Source organism: Sturnira hondurensis, unplaced genomic scaffold (genome assembly GCF_014824575.4).
Source record: "Sturnira hondurensis isolate 20B ecotype Veracruz unplaced genomic scaffold, ASM1482457v3 Scaffold0021354, whole genome shotgun sequence".
NCBI classification, from domain to species: domain Eukaryota; kingdom Metazoa; phylum Chordata; class Mammalia; order Chiroptera; family Phyllostomidae; genus Sturnira; species Sturnira hondurensis.
The window spans coordinates 133752-157633 of NW_028093985.1; the positions used below are offsets into that span (position 1 = coordinate 133752).

At 38.7% G+C, this 23882-nt stretch overlaps 2 protein-coding genes across 4 annotated transcripts in view; one reads left to right on the plus strand and one right to left on the minus strand.

Moving 5' to 3' along the window:
- Positions 1–973: 973 nt before the first annotated feature.
- Positions 974–5105, minus strand: LOC118977393 (small EDRK-rich factor 1). 2 transcript variants are annotated; one of them, XM_037032373.1, is made up of 3 exons: positions 4968–5105; positions 4067–4175; positions 974–1282 (listed from the first exon to the last, which is right to left on the minus strand). In XM_037032373.1, exons 1-3 carry the CDS (start codon positions 4972–4974, stop codon positions 1210–1212), a joined length of 189 nt encoding a protein of 62 aa, XP_036888268.1. In that variant the 5' UTR covers positions 4975–5105; the 3' UTR covers positions 974–1209. The 2 variants fall into 2 exon arrangements, with proteins under 2 accessions (XP_036888268.1, XP_036888267.1); XM_037032372.1 differs by lacking the exons at positions 974–1282; positions 4968–5105 and adding exons at positions 4407–4550; positions 4726–4889 and having other exon boundaries at positions 4112–4175.
- A 2852-nt stretch (positions 5106–7957) lies between these two features.
- BDP1 (BDP1 general transcription factor IIIB subunit) overlaps positions 7958–23882 on the plus strand; it is a 109345-nt gene continuing 93420 nt past the window's right edge. For both annotated transcript variants that reach the window (XM_037032431.1, XM_037032432.1), the window contains exons 1-7: positions 7958–8402; positions 12380–12656; positions 14065–14174; positions 16226–16282; positions 18047–18175; positions 22440–22573; positions 23741–23835. In XM_037032431.1, coding sequence (XP_036888326.1) covers positions 8194–8402; positions 12380–12656; positions 14065–14174; positions 16226–16282; positions 18047–18175; positions 22440–22573; positions 23741–23835 — 1011 coding nt within the window. In that variant the 5' untranslated portion in view covers positions 7958–8193. The remainder of the gene's footprint in view (positions 8403–12379; positions 12657–14064; positions 14175–16225; positions 16283–18046; positions 18176–22439; positions 22574–23740; positions 23836–23882) is intronic.

Below are 23882 nucleotides of genomic sequence, written 5' to 3' on the forward strand. Positions count from 1 at the left end.
CTACCAGCAGGGGATGCACGAAAGGCAACCATACATTGATGTTTCTCTCTCTCTCCTTCCCCTGTAAAGATAAATAAATAAATAAATAAAAATCTTTATTAAAAAAAAAGTTAAGAAAACGCCCTGGCTGGTGTAGCTCAATGGATTGAGCTCGGGCTGTGAACCAAGGGGTCACTGGTTCAATTCCTGGTCAGGGCACATGCCTGGGTTGTGGGCCAGGTCTAGAGATGAAGAGAGACTCTTAAAAGAAGCAAGAGAAAGGAGAGTTACCTACCAAGGAGTGCCGATAAGACTATCATATGATTTCTCAAAGAAACTTTGCAAGTAAGAAGGGACTGACAAGAAATATTCAAAGTGATGAAAAGCAAGGACCTACAACCAGGATTACTCTGTCCAGCAAACCTATCATTTAGAATTGAAGGGTAGATAAAGTGCTTCCCAGACAAGGTAAAGCTAAAGGAGTTCATCATCACTAAACCCTTGTTACATGAAATGTTAAAGGGAGTTATCTAAGAAAAAGATCAAAACTATGAACAGAAAAATGACAACAAACTCACAACTATTAACAACAATCTAAAAAACAACTAAGCAAACAACTAGAAGAGAAAGAGAATCATAGATATGGAGATCACATAGAGGGCTATCAGCAGGGACAGGGGAGGGGGAGAATAAGGGAAAAGGTACAGGAATTAAGAATCATAAATGGTAGGTACAAAATAGACAGGCAGATGTTAAGAACAGTATAGGAAATGAAGAAGCCAAAGAACTTAGGGGCGTGACCCATGGATATGAATTAAGCAGAGGTATTGCTGGAGGGAACAGGGGTACCAGGCAGAAGAGCGCAAAGAGGAAAAGAAATTGAGACAACTGTAATAGCATAACCAATAAAATACACTTAAAAAATGGCCACCAATATGTCACATGCACGGTAGTGTTTGATTTTATTTTGATTTAATCTTCATTGTATTTTTTTCCATTACCATTTAGTCCCCTCATATCCCCCTCCCCCGAGCATGGCTAGTGTTTTATTCTTTGAAGAATGGTCCTGAAATGTCACGCTAAGTCAGGCTGAAAGGTAGAGTTTAAAACAGTTTTTATAAGGATATGTTATAACATATGTAATGATTGTTCACTCTACAAAATCCTGATCATAGAGCTTATGATACACCTAGTCAGCAATAGCACCCAGGTTTTCCAAATTGTCAGTCATCATTTTTCTCTTGTCTGCATCGACTTCTTCTCATTAGCTGCTTTCTGCTTTTGTTGCATGATCTCAGAGTCCCTATAATAGGAGAAAAGGCTGTAAGTTGTTACAGAAAAGCTGATTATGTTCTCCCTTGTTTTCTATATATAACCTATTCAGAATATTACAAGACAATTTAAAAGAAGATGTAAACATTCGTGTCTTTCCATTTTCATGGGTGGAGACAGAATGGAAAGGCTTGGAAGTCAGATCTTATTTTGAACACCATCTCTACTATTATGCTATTATGACCTTGGGCAAATAATTTCAAAGCCTTTCAAAATTAGAGCAATACACATCAGGGTGGTTCCGAGGAATAGCTATGAATATATATATATAAAAGCACCTGACATTAGTTAAGAGCTATATATAGAAATAATAGTAATTATTCTTTGTTGTCAACAAAGTTAATTCATTCTTTTTCCTGGGGAAAAAAAGGGGCATTTAAGATGTCTCCTAGAGCCCTGGCCGGGTAGCTCAGTTGAAGTGTCATCCTGCTGTCAAGGTTGTGAGTTTGAACCCTGGTCAGGGCACATGCAAGAAGCAACCAATGAATGCATAAGTAAGTGGAACAACAAATTGGTGTTTCTCTCCCTCCCTGTCTCCAAAACCAATTAAAAAAAAAGAGGAAATCTCCTGGATATACTAACTGGTACCTAGGATAAGAACATATATGTTATGAAGTAATTCAGTTTCTTATAAGCTGAAAAGCTCAATAGCTGGTGATTAAAAATGGATTACACTAAAGAAAAGTAGGAAATTCAGGGCATTTTATTAACCCTTTGAGTGTCTGGCTGAACTCCACTGCCATATTAAGTGTGAACTACAACCAGACTATCTGGGTACTTTATTGGCTCTAGATTAACATTTCAGATACAATATTTCTTTAAAAAGGAAAAAATTAAAGGCTTTAGAGCTCAATGATTTGTCCCAAATCACATAAAAACCAAGCTTTGTCCAATTCCAAAGTCCAGGCTCTTTTCCATCTTGTTATTTCATGGACTAAGTAATATATTTTAGTTCAGGATAAGTGGTTCTACTCTTGGCATAAGACACTTCTGCAAAGCCAATAGCAAAAACAAGGAATGAGAAGACAGGAAAAACAAGACAGCTCCAAAGAAATGTGGTGTCATAGAGAATAGTGACAGTTTTCTGTTTGAATCCAAGCTTTGCTGTGTTTGCTGTATGACCTTAGTATTGTCACTGAATTTAGAGTCTCAGTTGCCTGTTCTGTGCACTGAGCCCAATACCACTTTTCAGGGCTGCAACGATTAGAGGTACTACATATAGAACACTTGGCACAGAGCTTTGTAAGACATGGGAATTCATTAAACAGTGGCCAGACTCTCCAATAAAAATACTAATTCAGTGTCACTGATCTGTACCACTTTCACTTTTAATGTGAGTAAACGTAACCGCAAGGCAAAACTTATTTTCATAAATGTCATAGAAGAAAGCACGAATGACATTTAAAGGCTTCAATCTCATTAAACAATGATTCTTAACTCTAGCTGTACATCAGAATCACCTGGGAAGTTTTTTTGAAGTTAGGTTTAACTAAGGTATAAAAACATTTATCTAGAACACTTTTTATATTTTACTTTTTAAAATTCTCACCCGAGGACATATCCACTGACTCTAGAGAGAGAAAAGGAAAGACAGAAACATCGATGCAAGAGAGAAGCATCCATCAGCTTCCTCTGGCACATGCCCCAACCAGACTGACCTCACAACTTAGGTGTGTACCTTGACTGGGAATTGAACCCGAGATCTCTCAGTGTACAGGATGATGCTATAACCAACTGAGCCACACCTGCCAGAGCTAGAGTACCTTTTAATGCCTAACCTCAGACTAATTACCTGGTAAATCAGGACTGGGTGTAGGGCACAAGAGACTGAGCAGGCTTCAGTTTCCCGGGTGGTTCTAATGTGCAGCCAGGCTTGAAGACCACAGAGAAGCCACACTAAAGCATGGGTAGTCAATTATCCACTTGATCTCCAAGTTCCACATGGATAACAACATTTGACTTTAGAGTAACATTCAACTTTGATTAACTGTTTTAGAAACATGAATACTCTTTCACTTAAGTTCAGTCTCAGAGTATTCCTACAGCAGTTTTGTATAATTTGTCATACATAGTCATATACCAAGGCTATTCATTTGTATTTTGTCCAATCCAATGGTTCTTCCAAAGTCAATATAGCTTCATATATTTACTTTCTTTGTCTCCTTCCAAACAGTTATCACTATAATTGAGACACCTGTCATCTACACTAGTTTGGACAGAATGCCTGCTTTGAAAGTGTCGCAGCGATCAGATGGGAGTAGGGAGGGGGATAATGGTGGAAAGAAGGGGAAGGGACTAGTCAAAGAACATGGGGCTAGTGAATGACCCATGATTATGGCCAACACTGTGGGGATTGACAGTGGGAGTGGGTTGTGGGCTGGGTGGGGGAGGGCAAAGGGGGAAAAACTGGGGCAACTGTAATAGGATAACAATAAAAAATATTGTATTCCTGGCAGCTAACCGTGGACATATGGAAGATGTTCATTTGCTGTGCCAAATGAAGTTCTTATGGTTGTGGTGGAGTTATATGAGGTTCTCTGCATAATAAGCAATAGCTTGAGAGCTTTAAATTCTTCATCCATGGGTTGGGATAACTACCTCATGTAGTTTTAGTATGCCTGGCACACAATAAATATTCAACTGTATAACCCCTTTCTACAGGTTAGGCATAGTTCTACCAAAATTTTTAAAAAAGGCTTTCCATTCTCCATAATGAAAACTTCAGTGACTTGAGAATTCTATTAGCATCACTGACCTTTGTTTCCTCTGAGAGGTAGTCAAGCTATCCTCTTTTCTTTTGCCCTTGCTAATTTCCTGGGATTTCTTCATGTTTTTCTGGCGGGCAAGTTCTCGCTGATTTCCACCTACAAAGAGAAAGGGTCATACTCTTTTCAAGTTTCCAAAATTAGTAACTCCATTATAAGGCTCTAATTTAAGTGCATCTGAAGTGCATTTGCTTTTTAATAGATAAGTCAGCAGACTACTGCACTGAGTGGTGTTCCCAGATCTGACCACAAGGAGGAAACTTAAAGGTACATACTTTGGGTCTTAAAAGTATTATCATTCCAATCAAGGTGTTCGCTGGCTCTACATACCAGATCTTTTAAACCGGGCATTCCATGCCAATAGACTGTATACATGGGCCAGTATTCCAAAGTAAGTTCTGGCTTTTGCGGGGTGTGTGTGGAGAAAGATACACCGAGATCACACTTCGTACAAGTTGACCCACAACAAGCCAACTGTTGAGCAAGCAAATGCAGATGCTGGTGAAACGTTAACCTGTGAGGGCCAAACAAAAGAACTAGGGAGGAGGCTCAGTCGGAGTTCAGTTTTTATTAGGCCTTATGATTTTAAGTATCAGCTACAGACCACCTCCAAACCAGGACCCCTCCCGGGGCTGCGGTCTCCACACACCTCACCTCTGGGGAGGTGTTCTTTACGGTGTAAACTCGAGCACCTCTGGGGCAGGTACCCTTCCAGGCTGTACTGAAGCCTAGTGTCCCTCTCTCTGCCGAGTGAAGACGGGGTCCCCGCCCTGTGTGACCCAAGGGGATTCATCAGCCAGCCCCCGCCTCCCCACCAACCGCGCCTCGCTGATCCATTGGCTTCCTAGCCGGGCGCTCCCCGCCGCTCCCCCATCTCGCCGGCAGACTCACGGGCCATGCGGACCAGCCGAGGGAGCCTTGGAAGGGAGCAACTCAGAAAAGCAACAGCCTACTCTCTGGCTCAGCGGACGTCCTCTCATAGGGACCTGGAAGGCTGAGCCAGTGCCCGCCCTTCGCTGGACCCCGCCTCTGCTGGATCCACCGCCCCGCCCATCGAGACCACGCCGACAGCGACCCGAGCGACCGGCCAGCCCGTGCGCGTGCGCGTGCGCGTGCGCGGCGGGGCTGACCCGACTCGGGGCGCAGCTCCGGTACCCTGCCCGCAACCCAGGATCTTCTGCTTTACAAGTTGGGTAGAGTCTCGAAAACAGGTCTTGTGTCTGAGAGAGAGGGATAGACGTGTGTGGATTTTCCCCACCCTCTACATGGCACTGAGGCTTGACTAGCTCCCATTTTTGGGAAATAACAAAAATGACAAATGCTGTGACATGTAACTTGCCCACAAAGAACGTTAGCTTTCCTCATTCATCCTCTTGCAGCGACTTGAAGGGGATGAATGAGACAGAGCAGATCGAGATTAACTGCGAAAGGCAGTGTTTGGCCTTTACTTAACTTCCTTCCTTATTCTCTCACCAACCATGCAAGGTAGACAGTCTTCATTGTTCTCAGTTTACTCAAGAGGAAACAGACTCAGACTAGAAGCTACTAACCTAACCTTCAAATTTAAGACGGACTCTAAACTCTGTTCATTTCCCTTTTTATACCAGTGCCCTTGTCACGGTCGACCGTACTTTTAAGGAGTTTTAAGTTAATGGTTTTGTGCTTGGGTCGTGTGATGGGGAGAGGATGGCGGAGATGCAGTCTTACCTCATATTTAGCGTAACGCAGAATAACCTTGGAGCCCACGTAAAAGCTGTGGAGCACCTGCCATTGCTAGAAACACACATGTAAAGATGCTTGATGTTTATTTGGTTGGCACTTATTTTCTTTATCTATTCCATTAACCATTACAAACTGAGAAATGTTTAGAAGTGTTCTGGATACCCTAAAATTAGCCTCAATTAGTACTGAATGTGTTAGCTATTGTTGTCATTCTTTTAATCTCTGAGAGCCTTGCTCATCACTCTCTACCTGCCACCCCTCCTCCTCAATACAGTTTACAGGACAGGTGTCTGTTTCCACTTAGCAAACCTCTTCTGGAATAACTTGAGCAGCGGACTTTCTGGACAGGTTCTTTATGGAGATAAAGACATCATGAACAAGGGAGGGAAGGAAGTGGGATTGGAATGTAAGTAGTAGAGTTGTTTCTGCATATGGACTTAATTTACAGTCTCATTGAGCTTTTTCTTTGCAGCTGAAAATACAGTTTTTGAGCTGTAGGGATACACATTATGTACAGCATGTACATGAGAAATGTTGGATGTGTCTGCTAGTTAAAAATTACTGTGATGCCATTAAGACTTTACTTCATAAATTTGGGCATGTAACAAATATTTTGACTTGAATAATAAAATTAAATATGACTCTGTTCTTATCTTTTTACTAATGGGAAATTACTTCTTAGTCACTATTGACTTTCTTACATGCAGAATTGTGGAGATACCCTAGATGCTTATGTGGAACAGAACAGTTGAGGAAAGATCTTGTGTCTTCAGTTTATACTAGAATATACTGTACAAAGCTATATGGTCCTGGCAGTGGCTCCAAGATTCTTGAGACAACTCCAGTAGGGTTTTTTGTTGTCGTTCTTATTGATTTCTTGAGCTTCTTCTTTCTTTAATTGATTTGAGAGAATGAGAAGGGAGGAGGGAGGAAGGTGGAGAGAGAGAGAAAGAGAGAGAGAGGCAGACATTGATTTGTATGCATCCGTTGTTGCGTCTTGTATGTGCTCTGACAGGGGATTTAACCTACAACCTTGGCAAGTGGGGACAATGCTCTAACCAATGAAGTTTCTGGCCAAAGCTCTTGAGCTTTTTCAGGTGTATCTGAGGTTCTGTTGCTTCCTTAGAGTACTTGAGGGGGCCCACGGAACTCATGAAACTCCATTTTCTTTCAGTCAGAGCAATCTCTTCTGTGATTTCAGCCTTGCCTTCCTACTGTCAAAGCCCTTGTTCTTTCTTCCTCTGGATGACCTAGCAATCTCTTCAATTAGTTCAGTATTTTATTCCTTTGACATTTTGTTATTAAGGTAGCAGGATGCTCTTGTAGAATAATTTTATTCTTCTGAGAAGAAAATGAGAACTTTATGTTTCCACAAGTCAGGGTATTTGTATTACAAGTTCAAAAACAGGCCCATACTCTGTAGATCTAACCCCTCTCTGCCTGATTTTCCTCTATCATAGGGGCCTTGTCTGACCATCCAACCTAAAGTAAGCCAGTCTCTTATTAATTTGTCATATTACCCTTTATGTTTTTAGAGTACTTAATGCATTCTTAAGTTATTTTGTTCATTTGTTTATTGTATTTTCTCCTCCCCTACCCAGAATGCCTGTTTGTTGCTCTACTGCGACTTCCTGTAGTAGATTAAGAATACTCACATTAATTTATAGAGTTTTAACTGTAATCATTTTTGAACAGGCAGTACATCCAGATTGAAAAGTACACCACCACATACGTGAATGCTCTTCCTCCCACGACATCTTTCTCAGAAACCCAGTTCCTTTCCTAGGAGGTAACTATTATCAGTTGCTTCACACTTGAATTTCTAATCTATGTTCTGCTCAATTTAGAATTTCTAAGGCTTGGGCATGTGCTGGAGAGCAAGCCCTGCTCTACAGAACACTCTAAAAACAACATCGGCCAGCGATCGGCCAGCTCTCCCGTAAAAATTTGGACTAAGGGATTGACTACCTCCCCACTCTCTTTTCAAAAACTCCTAAGGACGCCTGGAGAGGGGAGAGCACACCGTCTTGCATCTCTATTTCTAGTTCAGCAGTAACCCACTCTGTAGTTTGACAGTTACCATGGCTCCGATGGTTGTGCGTCTTACGTCATCCCGCAGCGCGTGGTGATGACGCAATTAGTTTAGGCTCCCTCTGAGGGCTGGGAGCAAGGTGTAGGGGGAAATTTAGCTGTTACTGTGGCAGGGTCATGAAGAAGAGGCGGCGGCGGGAGGCAGCAGGAGGTGGCGGGGGCGTGAATCTGCTGTAGCTGCTCATTGGGCTGGTTTGCCCCTTAGTGGGAAGGGCGTAGTTCTTAAACCCCTCTCCGGGCAGCGGCCGGGGCTCGGGGCTAAGAGCGGCCGTAGGGCCGCCTCCCCGGGCCCCGTGGCTCCGCCATGTTCCGCAGGGCACGCCTTAGCGTGAAGCCGAATGTCAGGCCTGGTGTGGGCGCTAGGTCCTCCATCACCCCTATTCCCCAGCGTGGACAAGAGGCTCCCAGGCCGCCGGAACCTGCTGCGGCCCGTGACCCAAAGCCGGCGGAACCCACAGATGTGCCTCTGGTGGATTTCGAGGGAGCGCAGCCTCAAGAGGCTCCCAGGAGCAGGTAAGAGCTTGAAGAGGGGGGCATTTTCATCTGCTCCGCCTCTCCGGGCCCGTCAGCTGGAAGCCGAGCAGTTAAACTTTACCATAGGAGTAACTCTCGCTTGCGCGAAGTCTTACAATTGAGGCCGGATGATACAAGTTATCGGGGAGAGAATCAGGTCTCCAAAGTGGTCGTGGGAGGAATCCAGGGTAACAGTCTTGAAGTGAATAATATCCACATGTCTTATTAGTCATTAGAGAATTTAGGTTAGCGTAGTTTTCAGTCTTCTGTAATACTTTGCGGGGATGGTACTTTACATCTTAAAAACATTTTTATTTAATTTTTTTGTTGATTGATTTTTGGAGAGCGAGAAAGGGGATAGAGAGAGGAAGGAAGAGAGTCTACATCGATTTGTTCCACTCAGCCATTCATTCGTTGGTTGTTTCTTGTATCTGTCCTGACCAAAGATCCAACAGCAACCTTGGTGTGTCGGGATGATACGCTGACCAACTGATGTAGCCTGTCAGGGCCCATTTGTTTTTAAAGGAAAACAGTGTTATTTTGGCTCTGCAGATTAATGCTAGTGGAAAGGTCTGGTACTTGCTTTGATTTGAGGGTGTGCCCCTTTAACATGGTGACCATGCTTTCTGAACAGAAAAGCGTGTGTCATGTACTGCGTTTGGATTCAGGATTCTTCAACTGATTGAACAACTTAGTAGACTTTGCCTAGGCAGAATTTACTCATTTGTAGAATAATGATACTATTACTTGCTTTAGAATTATTGTGAAGATTAGAGATAACTGATAAAAGAGATAACTGATATAAACCATAAGTTGTTTGTTTAAAAGGACACCAGTAAAAACGAACTTACCACCACCACCTCCACCAAAAAGAGAAAACAATTTGTTGAATGATAGATGGTATAAATTCTGTTTATGCTCTGGCGTGAAGGTGAAAATTTTATTCTTTTTGGCCCCTCTTCCTCTGTTGGCCTGAACTGGTGTTGGGAGTGGGGTGTTATTTTGCTAGCTTAATGATACTTAGTAATTTCCAAGTTTCTTAAGTGAATTTGCTTCAAAATTCTTTCCAAAAATGGAAATACAAATACCAGTCACTGTTAAATTAATAAAGTTCACAGAGATCCTGTTAACATATACATATAATGTATGATGACTGATTATTTAATAAATTACTAAAAGCCTATATAGTCTTGACATTTATGATGGAGAATATTTAATTTTTAGAGTTAACATTTAGGGAGTATACTGTGTTTTTATCATGCATTTTTCTTTTTTATGTGTCTTTGCTATTTGTAAAAATCTATAGGGTACATGTCCTTTTTGAAAATTTTTAATCAATATTCTATTACAGTTGGCCCAGTTTTTCCCCCTTTCCCCTTCTCTACCCAGCCCACCACCTGCTCCCACAGTCAGTCCGTGCACTGTTGTCCATGTCCATGTGTTCTTTCACTAGTCCCTTCTTCTTCTTTCCTCCATTATCCCTTGTTCTCCACCCCTCTGGTCACTGTCAGTCTGTTCCATGTTTTCATGCCTCTAGTTCTATTTTGCTCGTTAGTTTATTTTGTTTATTAGAATCTTCTTATAGGTGAGATCATATGGTATTTGTCTTTTCATTGACTGACTTATTTCACTTAGCATGATATTTTCCAGTTTATTCATGCTGTCACAAAAGGTAGGAATTCTTTCCTTCTGCTGTGTAGTATTCCATTGTGTAAATGTAGCCCAGTTTGCTGATGGACTTGTTTACTGATGGGCACTTAGGCTGTTTCCAGCTCTTGGCTATTGTAAATAATGCTATGAACATTGGGGTGCATAAGTTCTTTTGAATTGGTGATTCAACATTCTTAGGTTACATTCCCAGCAGTGGAATCACTGGGTCAAAAGGAGGTTCCATTTTTAGTTTTTTTAGAAAATTCCATACTGTTTTCTCCAGGGGCTGTGCCAGTCTGCATTCCCACCAAGAGTGCACTAGGGTTCCCTTTTCTCCACAGTCTCGCTAGTGCTTGCTGTTTATTGATTTGTTGATGACGGCCATTCTGACTGGTGTGAGGTGATCTCAATATGGTTTTAATTTGCATCTCTCTGATGGCAGGTGATGCTGAGCATCCTTTCATATGCCTGTGGACCCTCTGTTTGTCCTTTGCTCATTTTTTAACTGGACTTTGTCTTCCACATGTTGAGTTGGATGAGTTCTTTATATATTTTGGAGATCAGCTTTATCCAGTGTACCATTGGCAAATACGCTCTCCCATTTGGTCAGTTCCCTTTTCATTTTGAGGATGGTTTTTTGTAGCTGTGCAGAAACGTTTTAATTTGATGTAGTCCTATTCGTTTATTCCTGAATTTCCTTTGCCCTAGGAGATATATTGGCAAAAATACTGCTACATAGGATATCTAAAAATTTCCTGCCTATTTTTTTCCTCAAGGATTTTTATGGTATCACAACTGATATTTAACTCTTTTGCCCATTTTGAGTTAATTCTGGTATATGGTGTAAGTTGGTCTAGTTTCGTTTTTTTTGCATGTACCAGTCCAGTTTTCCCAACACCATTTGTGGAAGAGGCTATTTTTACTCCAATGTATGCATATGCTTCCCTTGTCACATATTAATTGACCATAGAGACATGGGCTTATTTCTGGGCTCTTTTTTTCCAGGGGCATATGTTCTGTATTTATGCATTCAGCATAATTGGGTGGAATGCATGTATCACATTGTAATGGTTGAGTTAAGAATTTAAATTGGAGACTTTTTGGAAAGGTTGTATTATAGGTTTAGACAGTTTCCACTTTTATGTATAACTGTAACATGAAAAAAGTAGCATAGTAACTTTGTAACATATTAAAAAGCTTTTAACTTTTAACTTATACATTCTCTCTTTTTAAATTTTTATAATTTTTTTATTTTTAGAGGGAGGGGAAGGGAGGGATAGGAGAGGGAGAGAAACATCTATGTGAGAGAAACATCGATTGGCTGCCTTCTACACACATGCCTCTTCTGGATACCAGACTGGCAACCCACATGTGCCCTGATGTGGAATTGAACCGGCAACCTTTCACTTTGTAGGATGATGCCCAATCAGCTGAACCACACTGGCTGGGCTCCCTGCCCGGCTCTCTTCTTGACTTACCTTGCTTTCAGGCCATTCCTGAAACACTTATATCCGATCTGAATTATATGTAATATCTAATTTGGAGTGACTGAGCATGTTTGTGGAGTGAAGAGTTTGGTAGCTGTATAAGTAGAGTTGTGTATTACAAAAGACAAATGATTTCTGCCTGAAACAGAATTTTGTTTGATTAGTGTAGCTAAATGTATATTGTCAAATACTGCAATATAGATATTTCAGGGGTTTGATGTATATGTTTGGTTTGACTGATCTCAGGTTGGTAATAAAAGTAAAATGCCAATAATTTAGATCAGTTTAGAAGGATGTTGGTGTGAATTATAAGCTTAACTTTTAAAAAAATTAGCTCAGTTATTTAGTGATTCAGATTAGGCTAAATAAGGTGTTTTTTTTTGAGGGACCTAGCATTAAGCATAAAATTATGTGCTATGATGCGCTTAGGGACTTGACATTTGAAAAATATCAACAGTCTTCATAGAATTTACATATCTAATGATTTCCTAAACATTTTTACTTCAGCCTCTGTTATAAGTAACATATATCTCCAGTCTTTTTTTTTTAATAATGAGACTTTACTGTTTTGGATTTTTACCAGATTATTTATTTTTTAAAATTTTATTGATTTGAAAGGGGAGGGGAGATCGAGAGAGAGAAACGGGCATCAAGTTTGCTGCTCCACCTGTGCGTTCACTCTGTGTGCCCTGATTGGGGATGGAACCTGCAACCCAATATGTTGGGATGACACCGTAGTCAGCTGAGCTACCCACCCAGGACACCAGATTGATTTTAAAATTAGAATATTTAAAAGAAGATCCATGAAGCCCTTTTTATTTTCTTTTTTAATTTCAACAGTGATGAAAAGACTGATGGTAAGAGTGATGTTGAAGAGCCCAGTAAATCTTCCTCTACTGTTTCACAGAGAAGAAAGCGAATATCAAGTACTCCTACACTGGTTAAGCCTGGTGTCCATGTCCCACCAGAGCCTCATCCCTTATCTACAGTCAATCAAGAAGCTCCACAGCCAAACTCAGTTCCAGCAAAAGAGAAACAGCCATGCTCAGACAGATACCGAATATACAAAGCCCAGAAACTGAGAGAAATGTTAAAAGAAGAATTAAGAAAAGAGAAGGTAAGAGAGAAAAATCAGAATTTTGACTGCTGCCTTCTAGATTTCTCTTTTTATATCAGTCAAACATCATTTGGAGGAAAAAATTAAGCATCTGTAGCATTTTTATGGTGGAACAAAACCAAATAACATCCCTCATATTAATATCCCCTTTCTTAATAGAATGATTAAGAAGCACTATGGACTTAAGCTGTATTTTCCATAATAGTAATTTTTATATATTTTTAAAATATGTATCTTTGTTTTTGGTGAAGGCCACAAATAGAAGTTTCACACACACAAACACATACACAGAGATACACATACAAGCATATGTATAACTTTTAATTGGATTTTTTATGAGGATGTCCAAGTGGCAGGAATTATATTCATTTGATTTAAGACAAGTATAGTTGAACAGAAATGAATCAGTAATATTTTCTAAATTGACAATATGGAAAATTATAAATGGGAAAAATTTTTATGTGTGCATATAGTAGTGCCCGTGTTCTTTTTAATCTTGAAGATTATTTTTTTGAGAGGGCAATATAACAGCAGTGAAGCATGTAAGCTCTGGACTTAGTTACTTACTTAGTTACAAATTAGATTCACCCTTTACTGACTATGTGACTTTAGGCAATTTAATTAATCTATGTGTATTTTCTCATCTGTAAAATAGGACTAATGATAGTATCTACCTAATTGAAGGCTTGTGAAGACTAAATGTGTATATACATGTAAAACTCATTTAGATTAGTATCTGGCAAATACTAAGAGCTTAACAAATATCAGCTCTTATTAATTACAAAATTCTCTTTTTTTTTAAATTAAGAGGCAGGCACTTACCTTGGTGCTTTGTATTCATTATCTCATTTTCTCATTTCTCTCAGCTGTGTGAAGTAGATATCACTATTTTACACAGGAGGGAACAAGCTCAGAGAAATTACTTGCTTTATATCACATATCAGTGGAGGACATGACATTTGAGTTCATGTCCTCTGCAATATAAGTCTCTAAAATGTTTTATAGAATATGCTTAATTTGATTTATAATGGGCAACTAAGATTAAACATTTGCTTCAAGAATTTTGTATAATACACAGAATTAGAATTCACTGCATGCTAAGCAAAAACTATGTATTTATAACCTCTCAGTGAATTATTGTAGTTGAAAGGAATCAGTAAGCATGATTTTATACATTGGCCTTTTATCCAGTTCTAGTCACTTTAGTTTTTAAAATTTCTTAATGTATGATAACTTTTTAATGTTCAGTTTATAATTTTTTTCCTAAAAGTAGGCATAATTGTGGTAGGAGTAATATTCAAGCACTTGCCATGAATGCAACAGTGGACTGTGTGCTTGAATACAGGACACTTGAAATTCTTGTATATTCATGAAATAAAAGTGGATCTTTGTGTGTATATGTCTCTAGAAACAATGGAAAAACAAATATGCCATAAATGAAAGTCAGAGGCCACCGGATCGTTCAAAAATGACTATGAGAGACTTCATATATTACCTGCCAGATAGCAATCCAATGACGTAAGTAAATTTTATTTTACTCTGTTTCAGTGTGTAGTGGTTTAAGTATCATCTGTACAGTTTTATGTTTTTCAAAAGCATACTGGCAAAATGCTTGTAAAGCATATTGGCAAAATGCTTGTAAAGCATTTTGTATAGCATTTGTATCTCTTGTATAGCATATCTGATGTCCTTTTTTAAAAAAAGAAATTCTCACCTGAGGATGTATTTTTAGAGAGGAAGGGAGAGAGAGAAACATTGAAGTGAGAGAAACATAGGTTGTTTTCTGTGTGTGCCCCAACCCGGGGGAATGAACCTGCAATCTAGGTATGTCGATCGGGAATTGAAACTGCAACCTTTTTGCGCACGGGATGATGTTTCAATGAACTGAGCCACCCGGCATGGGCTCTGATGTCCTCTTAAATGGAATTTATAACAAGTTTCAGTTGTATTTCAAATAACTGCTTTCTAGGCATGGTGAATGATCCCATTTACCTCTGAGATTAAAAATAAGTTTCTGGCCCAGCTGCTGTGGCTTAGTTGGTTGGGCATTTTTTCAAAAACCAAAAGGTTGCCAGTTACTATTCATGGTCAGGGCATATGCCTAGGGTACAGGTTCAGTCCCTGGATGGGGCACATTTGGAAGGCAACTGATGGATGTTTCTCTCTCACATTGATGTTTCTCTCCCTCTCTTTCTCCTTCTCATCTCTCTAAAATAAGAATTAAAAAAAATTAGCACTGGCTGGTGTAGCTCAGTGGATTGAACGTGGGCTATGAACCAAAGGGTCGCCAGTTCTATTCCCATTCAGGGCACATGTCTGGGTTGCAGGCCAGGTCCCCCCAGTGGGGACCATGTGAGAGGCAACCACACGTGGAGGTTTCTCTTCCTCTCTTTCTCCCTCCTTTCCCCTCTCTCTAAAAATAAATAAAAAATTTTTAAAAATTAAAAACAGTAAGTTTTCTTTGTAATGTTATTAAGATGTAAAACTAAACAACTTTCCTGTAATTATGATTGCAGTTTCTATTTCTAATATACTATAACCTTATCAAAAGTTGTGGTCTACTTTGTGTGCCCTATTTCTTAATTAAATGGGGTAGCATTTGATTAACAAATCCTCCAAGAACAATGCTTCTTTAATCAGAGTTAGCCTAGGGAGGCAAAAGGTTTATGATCAACCTCATTGTTGTGTTGTTGATGGCTGTAGGAGTAGTGGCATAATTTCAGTATAGCCTTTTCCAGATTCACTAGGTCGTTGGCCTAGTTCAGTGATTTTTAACCAATGTGTCACAATAATTTTTATTTTTAAAAATACTTTATTTATTTATTTTTAGAGAGGGGAAAGGAGAGAGAAAGAGGGAGAGAAACATTGATGTGTGGTTGCCTCTTGCATGCTCCTTGCTGGGGACCTGGTCTGCAACCCAGGCATGTGCCTTGACTGCGAATTGAACTGGTGACCTGTTTGTTTGCAGTCTGGCACTCAGTCCACTGAGCCACACCAGCCAGGGCACAATAATTTTTAAAATGTAAAATACCTGACCCTTTAGTCAGGGGCACTGACCTCTTTTCACTTAGGATTGTCAAGTAAAAAATTACAACAGCCCACACAACAATACCTGTCTGGTATGAATGAATCAAACTGTACCTATTTATTTGGTAAGATTGGCAAAAAATATCTTTTTTGGTGTGCCACAGAATTTTAGTATTAGTTTATGTGTGCCAGAGATGAAAAAGGTTGAAAATCACTGGCCTAGTTGAAGGCAGGGCCAGAAACCTAAGTTTTGAGTTGTTTGACAAGCTACTAGTTTGCTCCCTGCTTTGGGACTGGGGGCTTTCCTTCACTAAGGAATTAGAGGGTAAAGAGTTTGCTGCTTAGGCCCTAATAAATTATTTATACTTGTTGACAGAAATATTTGAAAAGTTGACTGTTGGGGCATACGGTTATTAATAGTTTTATGGTATGTCATTAAAAAATGCAAGTTAAAGTATTATTTACTTCTTGCCTATGGATAGAATTGACAAGAGGTAAATTAATTATTTATTAAAAAATGTTCTGTTATTTGTGTTAAATAGGTATTCACTGGAGCAAGAAAAGAAAACTGAAAAATTGACACCAGTCCAGGCAAGAGAGTAAGCATCTCATTTTATTCTTTTTTTGACTATATTCTGGTATGGACACATTAAAAAATGATATTGAATGATAATTCCTGTTATAGTCAAATTACATGTGATAGGTAGTAGGAATTTTTCAGCAGAATTTCTAACAAGAATAGTTACTGCCTGATGTTAATAAATAAGAGAGCCCCATACTATTTGTGTATTACATGTATAAATGGCCATTGTTATGATTTTAAATTAAAGCTTTTAAAATTAAAAGGGGTTTTGTTTTGCTTTAGAATAATATATTCACATGGTACAGAATTCAAAAGGAACAAAAGTATGCTGAGAAAAGTCTTCCAGCTCTGTTTTTCTGACATCTAGTTCCTGTCCCTGGAGGAAGAATGTTACCAATTTTTTAATGTATCATTCCAATTCCAGCCTACATTTATTCACCGAAACATGTATATATACTTTTTCTTTCCCCATTTTCCCCTTTCCCCCTTCCTTTCCCCTTTGTTTTAGCAGTCTGTGTGTGCTGTGCTGAATAGGTGTAGTTGAGATGCCACTATTGAGTCTTTTTTGCACGAGCTCCCTGTTTCCTTTCACATTGCATTGGCATGCTAATTTGCTACAAAGAAAGCCCTCCAAGAGATCTCATGGAAGTTAATGTAGCTTTGTCATGGTGGAGGATTGTGGAACATTAGCAAAAACACTGGGATTTTCTGGATGGTACTTCAAGGCTTATTAAGTAATGATACTGCTTTGCTTAGAATCCACACTATTTTATTTTATTTATTTATTTTTTATTTATTTATCTTTAGAGGGGAAGGGAAGGAGAGAGGGAGAGAAACATCAATGTATGGTTGCCTCTGGTGTGTCCCCTGCAGGGAACTGCCCTGCAACCCAGGCATGTGCCCTGACTGAGAATCGAACCTCGATCATGTGATTCGCAGGCCCGCGCTCAATCCACTGAGCTATACCAGCCAGGGCAGAATCCACACTATTTTAAAGCAGAACTCTCAAGCTTTACAAAGGTTATGTTTTTATAGATTTATAGGTATATTTGCCTTAGTAAAACCTTAAGGAGACAGTGTAATTAAATGGAGACTATATGGGATATGGAGTCGTTACTTGGAAAACTTTTTGGCTTCTTGTGCTAACCTTACTGTTTGTATAATCTAGAGCAGAAGTGACTTATTCCAAGCCTCAAATGGGTGTCAAAATACCCCTGAGGGTTGTCCTGAGAGTTAATAAAATGATTTTAAAACTAATGCTGTGTAACCATAAGGGTTATTTTTTTACTTCTACAATACACAGGTGGTTTACTCTGATTATTGAGATAGAAAAGATGAACATTTATTTCTCTTTATTTTCAGAGAGAGTAAGGTTTTTATTAAATGCTACCAGATAAATTTTAAGGAAATGTTATAACCATGTCCTTAATGGCACATCGTGTTTTCTTTTACTTATTGATTTTGGAGAGAGAGGCATCAATTTAATTTTTTTTTAATTTATTGATTTGAGAGAGAGAGATGGACTTGTTGTTCGCCCATCTATGCATTTATTGACTGATTCCGGCATGTGCCCTAACCGGGTATTAAACCTGCAGCCTTGGCTTATCAGTACAATGCTCTAACCAGCTGAGCTACTAGGCCAGGGCAATACGTAGTATTTTTAGTTAGGTTATAGGAAATATTGGAAATAACTAGGAGGTTGAATTTCCAAAAATGTATTTTGGAAGTTCAGAAATCCTTCTCCTGGATATATGAATTAACCTGTGTTTGCCTTTGGTAGACAAGAAGATAAGAGTACTCCTGATGATGGAGATGATGAAGAACTAGACGAAGAGATAGATGACGGGCCATTGCTGGTTCCCCGAGTAAAAGTGGCGGAAGATGGGTCTATAATTTTAGATGAAGAAAGGTAAGTTACAAAAAAGAGAGAGACTGTGGTTTCATAACAGAAGAGATTGAGTTTCTCCATCTGTCATTGTTACTTAGACTTTGATATTTATATGTGCATAATGGATGTTATAAGTAGGAAGGTATATTAGGTTTATTTATAATTTTTAGCAGTTTTTATTTTTAAAACTTTTTTAAAATTGAATTTCAAGAGAAAGAGGGAAGGGAAGAGGGAGGGAGACATCAATATATTGTTTCACTTATTTATGCATTCATTGATTGATTCTTGTATGTGCCCTGACCAGGGATCAAACCCTCAACCTTGGTGTATTGGGATGATGATCTAACTGACAGCTGCCTGGCCTGGGCTATAATTTTTAGCAGTTTTTATAATTTTGTATTTGTTTGAGAAGATGGTACTGCTGCCCTGTGATCCATTAACCTACCACCATTGTTTTACCTAGTTTATTGGTAGTTGGGATTAGCTCCTGAGCTAATCACCTGCTGTCCTCCTCAGACAGATTTCAAGGATTGACTCAGTCTTAAAGCCAGTATTCAAGTTTTGTATTGTTAAGTAATACCATATTCTGGTGTATGATGATAATAATGAAAAAGCAGTGAAACACAGGGTTAACTTATTTTCTATTTTTGTTGTGATGAGGTTTAATTCAAGTTCTGGTTTAATTTCTCAGTTATAACATTGAATTTCTCATATTTGGCATTGTGGAATTTAGTTGTTTTTCCAAAGTGTGTTTTTTTAAAAAAGTAAATGACTTACTATAGTAAGTAAATAAAAAAGATGGATAGAAAGTCTTCTGACAGTTTAATTAGTAAAAAATCTTTTATAGCCTAAAAATTCTAAGATAATTTAACATAAATGTAATACTCTTAATAAGAATTGTTTTTTTCCATATTTATGTGATGATGATTTTACAGTCATTAAATAAGTAATTAAAGGCATATTTAACTGCTTTGTGTGCAAGAATGTAAAACATGAGTATAAAATGCTTATTTTTCTCAATATCCTTTGTTTGGTCTAGTATGATAAGATAATATGTGTTAAATATAGGAGACATGCAGAAGTCAATATAACAAGTAATTTTTTAGGTGGCCCAAAGATATTTTCTAAATTTTATATTGCGTTTAAGGATTTAAAAAATGCTCTGACTGGTGTGGCTCAGTGGATTGAGTGCTAGCCTGTGAACCAAAGCATTGCTGGTTTGATTCCCAGTCAGGGCACATGCCTGGGTTGCAGGTCAAGTCTCCAGTAAGGGGTGCATGAGAGGCAACCACACATTGATGTTTCTCTTGCTCTCTCTTTTAAAAAAAACATTTTATTAATTATGCTGTTACAGTTGTACTGTTTTTTTTCTCCCCTTCATTCCCCTTCACTTTGCATGCACCTCCCATCAGCATTCTCCTCCCCTCTTCATGTCCATGGGTTGTACATACCCATGGGAGGTGGGTTTGGCTTCAACATTTCCTATAATAGTCTTAACTTCTCCCTGTTTATTTTTATACGCACCAATTATGCTGTACCTTTTCCCCCATTCTCCCCTTTCCCCTTTCCTGCTGATAACCCTCCATGTGATCTTCATTTCTGTGATTCTGTTCCTGTTCCAATTATTTGCTTAGTTTGTTTTTATTTTTTATTTTATTTTTTTTAGGTTCAGTTGTTGAGAATAGTAAGTTTGTTGTCATTTTACTGTTCATAGTTTTTTTTGACTTTTTTATTTTTAATATATATTTTATTGATTATACCATTACAGTTGTTCTATTCCCCCCTTCATTCATCTCCATGCGCACACCCCCTCCCCCACCATTCTCCCCCCTTAGTTTATAACCACATGTCTCAACTTCTTTAGATTCTATATTTCCCCTACTATTCTTGCCCTCCCCCCTATCTATTTTCTACCTACTGTCTATGCTATTTTCTGTACCTTCTCCCCCCTTCTCCTCCTCCCACTCCCCTGATGCTAACCCTCCATGTATTCTTCATTTCTATGGTTCCATTCCTGATCTAGCTGTCCTCTTGGTTTGCTTTTGTTTTAGGTGTGGTTGTTAATAACTGTGAGTTTGCTGTCCTTTCACTGTTCATATTTTTCATCTTCTTTTTCTTAGATAAGTCCCTTTAGCATTCATATAATAAGGGCTTGGTGATGATGAACTCCTTTAACTTGATCTTATCTGGGAAGCACTTTATCTGCCCGTTCTAAGTCATAGCTTTGCTGGATAGAATAATCTTGGATGTAGGCCCTTTCCTTTCATGACTGTGAGTACTTCTTTCCAGCCCCTTCTTGCCTGTAGGGTTTTCTTTGAGAAATCATCTGATAGTCTTATGGGGACTCCTTTGTAGGTACCCTATTTTTCGGGCTATAAGATGCACTCCCCCACAATTTGAAAGGAAAAGAGGGTGCATTTTATAGTCTGAATGTATCTTACCTGGCTTGCTGAATGTTGGGAGGGGTGGTGGAGTGGGGTCACAGTTATTAAATGTTTTATCACATTTTTTGCTTCAAAATTTTTTTCCCTGTTTCCTCCTCTAACACTTATGTACATCTTATGGTTCGGTGCGTTGTATAGTCCTAAAAATACAGTAACTGTCTCCTGTTGCCGCTTTCAAGATTCTCTCCTTCTTGTTAATCTTGGGTAGTGGAATTATGATATGTTTTGGTGTGTGCTTCCTTGGGTCCAACTTCTTTGGGGCTCTCTGAGCTTCCTGGACCTCCTGGAAGTCTATATTGTTTGCCAGACTGGGGAAGTTCTCCTTCATCATTTTTTCAAATAAGTGTTTAGTTTCATGGTCTCCCTCTTCTTCTGGCACCCCTATGATTTGGATGTTGGAACCTTTAAAGTTGTTCTGGAGGTTCCTAAGCCTCTCCTTATTTTGAATTCTTGTTTCTTCATTCTGTTCTGATTGACTGTTTATTTTTTCCTTCTGGTCCAATCCGTTGATTTGAGTCCTGATTTCCTTCCTGTCACTCTTGGTTCTCTGTACATTTTCCTTTATTTCATTTTTCATAGTTTTCACCTTTTCCTCTATTTACGACTGTACTCAACCAATTCTGTGAGCATCCTGATTATTGGTGTTTTGAACTGTGCATCTGATAGGTTAGTTATCTCTATGTTTGAAGTGAAGTGAATTATTTTCTCTGGTTCTATTAGTTCTATTTTTGGAGCTTTGATTTGTTCTTTCATTTGGGCCATATTTTTTTCTCTTGGTGCACCTGTTATATAGTAAAGGGTGGAGTCTTTGATATTTGCCAGGATGGGGCAAACTACTTCACTGTGTTGTGCTAGGTATGGGGGTGGGGTCCGAGAGGGAACAGTGCTGCTTGCTCGGCTCTTGCCAACTTTCACTCACTTCCCGTGCTTTCCACAAGCAAATTGGGCCCTTCTGGTGCTATTTCCCAGGTGGGTGGTTTTGTGTACTTTCTAGGCCCCCGTGGGTCTCTCCAACGAACTCTCCTGTGAGGCCGGGAATTTCTCCCACCGCCTCAACCCCAAGGTTTTTACAGTTAGTGGTTTTGAGGCTTTCTTTTCCTGGGCTGGAACCCTGGGTTGTGTGTTTTGCTTGCTCCCCAGTTGTTCCTCCTGGTTTCTATCTCTGCATGCAAATATGGACCTCCTGGTCCACCAGCCACCACCTTGCCTTGTGTTCTCTCCACCCTGGCTGCCTGTCTTCACCCCTCCTACCTGTCTCAATGAATGTTTCTTCTTTAACTCTTTGATTATCAAACTTCCATGCAGTTTGATTTTCTGTCACTTCTGGTTATTTTTTATTTTTAAATTTGTTGTTGTCCTTGTATTGGTTGTGCAAGGAGGCAAAGTGTTTCTACCTATGCCTCCATCTTGGTCGGAAGTCCTCTTTCCCTCTCTTTCTCCTTCCCTTCCTTTCTCTTGAAAAATAAATAAAATCTTTTTAAAAAGTTGGCATTTATTTTTACTCCCTGGCAATCACATTTTATTTTTTAATATATTGATTTTGGAGAGAGAGAGGGGGGATATAGAGAGAGAGAGACATTGATTTGTTGTTCCACGTATTTATGCATTCATTCGACTTGTCCACACTTGATTCGGATTGAACCCACAACCCTGGTGTATCAGTTCGATGCTTTAACCAACTGAGCTACCTGGCTAACGCCCCTGGAAATCACATTTTAAGTAAAAATTAGATTTTGAGAAAATATGCACATCTTAAATGTATTCTTAAAAAATGTACATCTTAAACGTTTACTTATTTTTAGTATTTTAAGTAGATCTATTTAAAAATGTGTTTCTTTCAGTTTGACTGTAGAAGTTTTAAGGACAAAAGGTCCCTGCGTTGTTGAGGAAAATGACCCCATATTTGAGCGTGGTTCTACAACTACATATTCCAGCTTCAGGAAAAACTATTACTCTAAACCATGGTCAAATAAAGGTAACTAATTTTCATTTTAAATTGTGTAGGTCATTTATTTGAAGTGAAGTGAATTATTTTCTCTGGTTCTGAATTAAACCATGTCTCCCTTAAGTAAATAAAATGGAAACTATTATGTTGTTTCTCTCGAGCTAATTTAATTGAGACTTTCCCTTTGCTCTCCCCATTTCTCATGAAACCTTGACTCTGACTTAGAAAAATTTTTAGGAATTAGCATCAGTCATTTTGGGTTACGATCAATCATTTTGGGTGGAATTTTTCTCTGTGTCAAATCACTGAACAACAGATAATGTTTTAGTGGAGAATTAACACTATTTCTAATGCTTACAATAATGTTCTACCTCAGATAGTATTGCATAATAAAATTTTTAAAACTGAAAATTATGCTGTTGAAAAAGTATATAATACCTATTGCATATGCTTGCTTATTACTTTTTATTATAGAAATAACACAGTCTGCTTTGGGGGAAAAGTTCAAACACAGCAGAATAATATAGAGGGAAAAGATTGTATATTTCCCTTCTCTGACTTCTTCAGTCCTGTTCTCTTGAGGTTGCTTCTGTCAACAGTTTCTTATGTATGTTTCTAGCTACTTTCTCTCACATACTACTAAGTATATCTTGGTTGCTTATGTAATGGTAATACTGTATTGGCTGTGGCTGACTTTTGAGACCAGATAGGTAGAATGCCTTTTTTTTAAAAAATTCCCGCTGCTTTGGTAGGAGCATGCAAATTTGATACCATGTTTTTGTATAAAAGTTTAAAGATGTTTAAAACATTTTTAAATGTATTGATTTGAGAGAGAAAGAGAAACATCGATTTGTTGTTTCACTTATTTATGTGTTCATTGGTTAATACTTGTATGTGTCCTGACTGGGGATTAAACCTGCAACCTTGGCACATGGGGATGATGCCCTAACCAATGGAGCCACCTGACTCGGGCTTAAAAAAGATGTTTTTAGATGCATGAGGTTCTTTACAACAAAATTGAATTATGTCTATAATTTTGTATGTAGACATTTCTATGACTAAAGGTTTGCTGGACTGTAATAAACTAAGTATTGTCAAACTTATTTTAATTCAAACTATACACTTAGGTAAGATTGTTTTTCTCTGAAATATTAAGAAAAATAAATTTGGCTCTGTTCAAATCTTTTATTTTTACAGAAACAGATATGTTCTTTTTAGCCATCAGCATGGTAGGAACTGACTTTTCTATGATTGGACAGCTTTTTCCTCACAGAGCACGGATAGAAATTAAGGTAAAGTAAACCCATTACATTTGTTGATTGGAAAGAGACTAAAAATT

What these genes read in the sequence shown, in the direction of transcription:
- LOC118977393 (XM_037032372.1), bottom strand. Translation starts at nt 4,869, where the DNA reads ATGAATCCCCTTGGGTCACACAGGGCGGGGACCCCGTCTTCACTCGGC. An exon ending in AACACCTCCCCAGAGGTGAG is followed by an intron (nt 4,551 to 4,725) that starts GTGTGTGGAGAC and finishes CTTGCTCAACAG; the next exon opens with TTGGCTTGTTGTGGGTCAAC. An exon ending in TGCCCGGTTTAAAAGATCTG is followed by an intron (nt 4,176 to 4,406) that starts GTATGTAGAGCC and finishes TTCTCTTTGTAG; the next exon opens with GTGGAAATCAGCGAGAACTT.